The 7981-nt window shown below is 40.0% G+C and overlaps 1 protein-coding gene across 1 annotated transcript in view; it reads left to right on the plus strand.

The window, feature by feature from the left end:
* Nucleotides 1-5160, plus strand: part of UMAD1 (UBAP1-MVB12-associated (UMA) domain containing 1) — a 217326-nt gene extending 212166 nt beyond the window's left edge. The window contains exon 4 of the mRNA XM_080817977.1: nt 3237-5160. Within this exon, the coding sequence (XP_080674103.1) occupies nt 3237-3494 (258 nt within the window). The 3' untranslated portion in view covers nt 3495-5160. The remainder of the gene's footprint in view (nt 1-3236) is intronic.
* The last annotated feature ends 2821 nt before the right edge of the window (nt 5161-7981 follow it).

The following is a 7981-nucleotide window of genomic DNA, read 5'->3' on the forward strand; positions in this document are numbered from 1 at the left end:
TACCTATGCTCTCATCTGACCCAGGGATCCTTAGTATTTAAGTCTCACTCAGGTTTCAGGAGGCAAGTTCTGTCCACTACACATATGGAAGTTTCTAATAAGCTTTGTCATAGCAGGGTGTGGTTACATTGTTCTAGCTGCAGTCCTAAGAAAGTTCTCTGGTGTTTTATTTTCACATGAAGTTAAGATAACTCTTGCTAGGGATGTGTTTGGTTAATTCAAAGTCATTTACTAAACAACTATTTCTTGAAGGCCTCTGTTCTAGGTGCTGGGGATGCCTTGTGAAGAGAGCAGTTCCTCTCCTACAGAATCTCCATGGAGGTTTCCTTTCTAGAGCTTCTCATTAGCATAACAACAGCTGTCATTTCTCTCAACTCATGCAGCAAAAGGAAAATCTAGAGAAACCTCTCTTGACCCCACAGCGCTTTGCAGCCCCTGGCCCATATGTCTTTTTCCCATCTGTAGCACCATGTCTAGAAATGTTGTCTGTTCTCATATTTGTCTTCACTTGCCTTCCTCCCATCATTTTTTTTTAATTTATTTATTTTAGAGAGAGTACATGTGCAAGCAGGGTGAGGGGCAGAGGGAGAGAAGCAGACTCCCCACTCAGTGTGGAGCCTGACACGGGACTCAATCCCATGATTCTGAGATCATGAGCTGAGCCCAAACAGAGTCGGAAGCCAAACTGAACAAGCCACCCAGGTGCCCCCCACCTCCCATCATCTTTTAAACACAGCACCAAGCAGACTTACTCCTCGAGATGTCCCCCAGCTCCAGACTCCTATGAGATCCCCCTACCTACTAACAGCTCCACTTGGATGTCTATAAGGCACTTGGAACCTCCAAAACATCTCAGCTTCCTGCCACATGCACTTCCCACCTACACGCTTTTCCCATCCCTGTAAATGGAGAATGGAGACTTCATCCTTAATTGCCAAGCCAATGACTTCGGCTTCATCCTCGACTCTGCTCTTGCTCTCGCACCCGACATCCATACCATCAGCAAATCCTACTGGCTTTCTCCTTGGTCGATCCATAATCCAACCATTCTCTCTCACCCTTAGTATCACCACCTAACCCACAGTCATTTCTCATTTCCAGCTGGTCTTCCGGCCTCCTTCCCTGGGCACAATACCCTCCACCGTCTATAGTTAACACAGCAACCAAAGAAATTCTTTTGACGTCAGTCAGAATTTATCTCCTCTACAACAACATGTTCTTGAAAAATTTTTTAAAGCTTACATCAACAACAAGGATGAATCTCATACATAAAATGTTAAGTGAAAGAAGCCAGAAAAGAGTTCATACTGTATTATGACTTCACTTAAAATACAAAATAACAGCACAGACTGTTAGAAATCAGGAATGGTGACTGAGGGACGAGGAGCTGCTTGGGAATGAAAGAGCACCTGGTAGGCCTCTGGGAGAGCTGGTCACTTCTATTTCTTGATCTGAGTGCTGGTTGCTCACAGCTGTTTGGTTGGTTAAAATTTAGCAGGTTGTGCTCTTATGATGTACCCTTTTCGGTATGCATTTTCCATTTCAATAACAAATTTTACAGAATTGCTGTTTCTTATACAGAAAACCATTCTCCTCTAGACTTAGAAGGAATTTATCAGCACTTAAAATTATGAGCCCCATGCAGGCAAAAATCGTGTCTGCTTTCATCCATTCAACAACAGAGTTATTGAGCACTGGGCACTGGGGATACAGCTTTGAACATGGGAAGTGAAACTCCTTAAGCTTCCAAGGGGTGGTATCACAATAACTTATATACCATAGAACAAGGTCCTGAGGGCTATGGAGAAGAAAAGGCAGGCTCGGGAGACAGAGTTCAGGAGTGCGGGAGGTGAGGGCCAGGACACAGTTTAAATAAGGTGGTCAAGAAGGGCTTCCTTGAGAAGGATGTGAGAGAAGGAGCCCCTGGGCAGGGACTGGAGAGAAAAGGCCCAAACCGAAGCAGGCTCGGTGTGCACAAACAATAGCAGGAGGCTGTGGGACTAGAGAGGAGAGAGCCAGGATGGACTAGCTGGAGATACTGCCAGAGAAGGACCCCGGGAGCCAGATCAAGAAGGGCCCTACGGGCCTGCTGTTGGGAGCAGGTCATTGGTCTTCACTTTTGTAAATACACTTCAATTTTGTTTTTGTTTTTTTTTAAGAATTTCTTTTTTAAAAGATTTTATTTATTTATTGGTTAGAGAGAGAGAGAGAGCGCGCGCACAGGCAGACAGAGTGGCAGGCAGAAACAGAGGGAGAAGCAGGCTCCCCACCGAGCAGGGAGCCGGATGTGGGACTCGATCCCAGGACGCTGGAATCATGACCTGAGCCAAAGGCAGCCGCTTAACCAACTGAGCCACCCAGGCGTCCCAATACACTTCAATTTTGTATCCATTCTCCTGTGGTGGCTACTTAGGTCATTTCCAGTTTGGGGCTTACACAGAGTACGATGAACCACACCCACCCACCCCCCGCCCAGTACAGGTCTTTTAAAGAAGTACTACATGCAAGGTATACCAGTCTTAAGGAAATTGAACAAGATAGATCAAATCAGTTCTTATTTGAATACCTTGGGCAATGTAACATGCTAGTTCCAGCGAAAGTAGGCAATCAGTCAGTACTTAGGTTCACATTGGAGGTCAATGTTCGAGTATGTTTTAGGGCATACAAGGTGGAGGATATACATGCATATGTACAAACTATGCAAGGTAAGTCATGCCAGGTGGAGAATACAAGGAAAGGTCAAATAGATTTCTTGCCCTCAAGTACCCTAGAGTCTAGCTGGGGATAAGACATGTGCATATGAAACAGCAAGGATACAAACAGGAAATGCCAAATAACATCCCAGGCATTCTGCCCCATATTCTCTCTGAAGCGGGCAAGGTCACTTTGGACTGTTTTGATACAAGATTTTGCAGGGAAGCTGGGCATGCTGTAGAGCCTGAAAGCATCCATCAGATTTGTGGGCCAGACTCTGTAGATATTATCTGGGCTAGGGAAATAGCAAGAATGCCAATCTGTATTCAAGGGGGGCCATGCGTGGTCAGTGTGAGTAAGAGTAGGGTTTAAGATTCATTTCAAAGCCTACTAGACATTTAGATAGATGCAGCAGTCTAATCTGGGAATAGTTCTATATTCCACATTTCTTAATCATTTTGCTATATTAACACCACGTTTACCATGACTAAACCTCAAAGTCCATGAGTTATTAAATGACTTAAATATATATGTATTTTTAGACTGGCAAAGAAAACTCATCCAGTGTGACAGTAGCAGGCCCCGAGATGGAAAATAAGGCAGGCCAGACTTTGGAAAACAACTCATTAATGGCCGAACTGCTGAACGATGTACCCTTCACCTTGGCCCCCCACGTGCTGGCCGTGCAGGGCACCATCAGTGACCTTCCAGACCACTTACTCTCCTATGACGTCAGCGAAAATTTATCACGGTTCTGGTACGATTTCAGTCTTGAAAATTCAGTGCTCTGTGATTTGTAATATTTATGTCTATTTGCACCATAACAGCTTTAAACAAAAGTTTGCCTGTTTTCTTTTACCTGTTTGATATTCTTTGCCATTTCACCGCTTAAAGGTCCTCAGAAAAGCAAGGATCATAAAGCAAACATTATATTCATTATGCTGTTTTTTAGAATAAAGTATATTTGTATAAAAGTTGGGACTTAAGCTCTGCTTCCTTTCCACCAGATAATAAATATAAAAATTAGGCTATCAAGGTTTCATGAAAGGAGCAGATTCCTTCCACCGGTCTCTCAGAACACCTCAAGTTTCTCTTAGGAGAACTGTGACAAAGAGCTGTGGCACTTTTCTTAGTTACCACAACTCCAAAGTCTGTGCTTAGAAGGCATGTGATTTCTCTTCTCTGATTTGAAGGAAGCTTGAATTAATGTTATTCCCTTTCTTCTTCCACAATGTTTATGAATGAATTCAGGAAAAAAAGAAATGTTGCCAGTTAGCTTAATTTCTTCAGTTCCTATTTAGACACCGAGGGGGAAATGTAAAACTTTTCCTGAAAAGCAGCGGTCGTGTGCTGATCCACGAATGCTGTCCCTACTCTGGATGCTGCTTGTTTGGAGTGATACATGTGATACATTTCAGTTGCCCCAAACCCACCGCAGCCCTTTCCCCCTTGAATGGTTCCCGTGTGCCTGCCTTTGTTTTCTGCCTCGCTGCTACTCTGGAGCGCGTGCCCTCACCAGCTTTCCAAAGAACTTCCCCTCTTTCTGCTTCAGTTGGCATTTGCTCCCCTTCCCACATATGTTCCCAGTTTATGAAGAGATCCACGTTTCCTTTCAACCTCTCTGCCTCCTAAAGAAAAACATCTCATGATGATACATATTATTGCTGATAACACCCTTATTTAGAAATTTGTTGGCCACAATACAGATGGAAATGTTTTGCTGCTAGAAAAGCTGAAATCGACTCATTTCCAATTAGAGTGTAGGCAAAACACCTAACTATGACTTTTAGTTCTTGGCTATCCATTATTTATTCCAACTAAAGCAGTAAAGAACTGCCATTGGTCAGTAAATGGTAAAGGGAAGAAGCAAATTGTGATAGAGTATTTTCCGTGCCATGGAAAATTTAAATCACATTTGTTTTGATCAGGAGCAATACAGTTTATTGATTCTGTGCCAAACTGTAAGTATATTTTTCACAAAGATAGAGTGCCATAGCAAAACTAAACACTGTGCATAAAGGTACGTGAATCATTCAAGTTTTAATGTGTTGTGAATGTTTAATAAATGTAGCATTGTCTTGATAAAAATGCCATATTATTACAAAAATATGCTTCACTTACAAATAATGGTACCACATGAAGTGAATGATTACATTAAATCTTTACACAGTTTTCATAGAACATCAGTCTAGGAAATGTGACCTATTACTAACACAAATGTGAACATTTTATAGTAGTTTTTGTGAAAACATCCTTCTTAATACCCATGTTAATGTACCTTGAAGCTAAATGTTATGTCATCAATTTGTCTAATATATTTGTTAAACTGTCTAAAATACATTTCATTTATATTTTATGTCTACCATGTTATAAATATGCTTTTATTTTCATTTGTCTAAAATAATTGTTATATTTAAATAAATGTGAGTTAAAATAAACCAATATTTTGATTATTTTCAGATCCAGAAAAAAATAGTGTTCTTTACCTTCATATTTGAATGCAAGTTATTAATTCTTTGTGAGGCAAATATTTAAGTATGTAGTTGGCGCAAGACCACAAAAATATGAAATTTCCACTTATATGTGAACTTTAGGGAATAACACTGAAAATGGTTAAGATCACTAGTCCTGGTTCAATAGGACTGGAGGGATTTGGAAGAAATCACATGAATATCTAGCTCTAGAAAGATCCCCATCATCACAAAATTTAGTAACGGCTACTATTCATGAACTTTTTTTTTTTTTAAAGATTTTATTTATTTGGCAGGCAGAGAGAGAGAGAGGAGGAAGCAGGCTTCCCGCTAAGCAGAGAGCCCGATGTGGGGCTCGATCCCAGAACCCTGGGATCATGACCTGAGCTAAAGGTAGAGGCTTTAACCCACTGAGCCACCCAGGTGCCCCTGTTCATGAACTTTTAACAAAAACATTTTAGTTTTCTTAATCCTGTACATAAATCAATGTTATTATTTTAAAACTGGAAGGAACATTAGAAATCAGCCAGCCAACTTCATTTACCCAAGATAAACTTGAAGCCTAGAGAGGTTCAATGACCTAACTCACCTGGTTTAGTGATAAACACTGAATTGAATAGTGTTCATAATTTTAAAAATATAACAAAGCTGTATGCTCGGATGGAAAGAGTTCGGGCATTTGAGGCAGCCAGACTTTGTAATGGCGTACTCACTCACAAGCTGCGGGACTTTGCTCAGTTCTCTAACTTCCTTGGTGTTTTTATTTCCCACACTTGTTAAATAGTAACGGTATGCACCTTGCAGAGCTGTGTTAAGTTTTAGATGGTGTTTGTCAGATGCTTGGCAGCATAAAGCTTGACATACCATAGGTGTTCTGAGAAAGGAGCTGCTGTAATTCTCATTACTTACCACATATGCACACTAGTCTAACAAAATGCAAAATGCATATTAACTGAACATATTAAAGAGGCATATAAAAAATAGCAACCTACGTTTATTATTGGTCTCTCCTGCCCCATTATTTTTTTCCATAGTAAATACCTAACTATATAAAAAAAAAATCTCTAAAATATGTTGGTTGACTCTCTGCAATTCCTTAGTTAAGAATTCCCTACAGAGAAATACAAATCAAAACCACAGAAAGATACCACCTTACACCAGTCAAAATGGCTAAAATTAACAAGTCAGGAAATGACAGATGTTGGCGAGGATGCGGAGAAATGGGAACCTTTCTACACTGTTGGTGGGAATGCCAGCTGGTGCAGCTACTCTGGAAAACAGTATGGAGTTTCCTCAAAAAGTTGAAAATAGAGCTACCCTAGACCCAGCAATCACACTACTGGGTATTTACCCTAAAGATACAAATGTAGTGATCCAGAGGGGCATGTGCACCCAAATGTTTATAGCAGCAATGTCCACAATAACCAAGCTACGGAAGGAACCTAGATGTCCATCAACAGATGAATGGATAAAGAGGGTGTGGTGTATATATATATACAAGGGAATACCATGCAGCCATCAAAAAAACCCACATAAAATCTTGCCATTTGTGACGACATGGATGGAACTCGAGGGTCTTATGCTAAGTGAAGTAAGTGAATCAGAGGAAGACAATTATATGATCTCTCTGATATGAGGAATTTGAGAGTCAGGGCTGAGGGTCATGGGGGGTAGGGAGGGAAAAAATGAAACAAGATGGGATCGGGAAAGAGACAAACCATAAAAGACTCTTAATCTCAGGAAAGAAACTGAGGGTTGCTAGTGGGGGTAGGGATAGGGTGACAGGATTATGGACACTGGGGAGGGTATGTGTTATGGTGAGTGCTGTGAATTGTGTAAGACTGATGATTCACAGACCTGTATCCCTGGAGCAAATAATACATTATATGTTAATTTTTAAAAATTTCCTACAGAACACTTTCTTTTCTCTTACTATCAAGCATCATGGCCATTTTCCTAATACATGTTATCATTGGAAAAAGTACAATAGATAGAGATTATACAAGTGCTTTTACTGAGTCTTATTTTTAGCCCTGAAATATATTCAGGAAGTTGCATGTATTTTTTTTTTCCAGCTTTAAGGGCATTTGCATCTTTTCCTAAAAGCAGAATTAGATAATTCTGACCAACTTATTATGGTCAATTAAAATTGATTGACTGAACTTTAAAAATTGTACTTTACTAAGTATTAACAAAACTACATTTCTTGTTAACAGTTCTAGAAAATCATAATAGTTTGTTTTGTTAAGTAAACATTCAGTGACACCGACACTTTTCTCGCCTTTTCAAAGTAAAATGGTAAATTGGAAACAGTATTAAAGAAATCTTTTCTAATATTCCCAGAATCCTGATGTGTTATAATTCTAAAGGGCAGATATGGAGTAGCAAAGAAATAATCTCATTCATGTTCTAAGACAGTGGTACATCAGACCTTACTCCCTTCCCTATCATGATAACAAATGATACTAAATGAACATTGCCCTCAGTTACCTAGCAAAGAATGTTACTTTCAGAGATAATACATTGTCTTATTAATATGTCAGTAGTAGCATTCACATGAAATATAAGTATATTGGATAGGTGGCTGAAGGATGTTACATCTTTTAAAGCCACTGAGAAATAAGGGTTTGTGGACATCATCTTTTGAGCATTTGTGTCCTATTACTAAGGGAATGACCTAAATATTATTGAAAAATCTGAAGCGCTCAAAATAAGTCTGACTCCACTGATATTACATTGGCCTGAAAGATGAAGTATTCCTATGTGTCAGGAAAATGACTCTTTATGCCGTATGGTATGGTTTGGTGCATCAGTGT

Source organism: Martes martes (assembly GCF_963455335.1).
Source record: "Martes martes genome assembly, chromosome: 11".
Taxonomy (NCBI): domain Eukaryota; kingdom Metazoa; phylum Chordata; class Mammalia; order Carnivora; family Mustelidae; genus Martes; species Martes martes.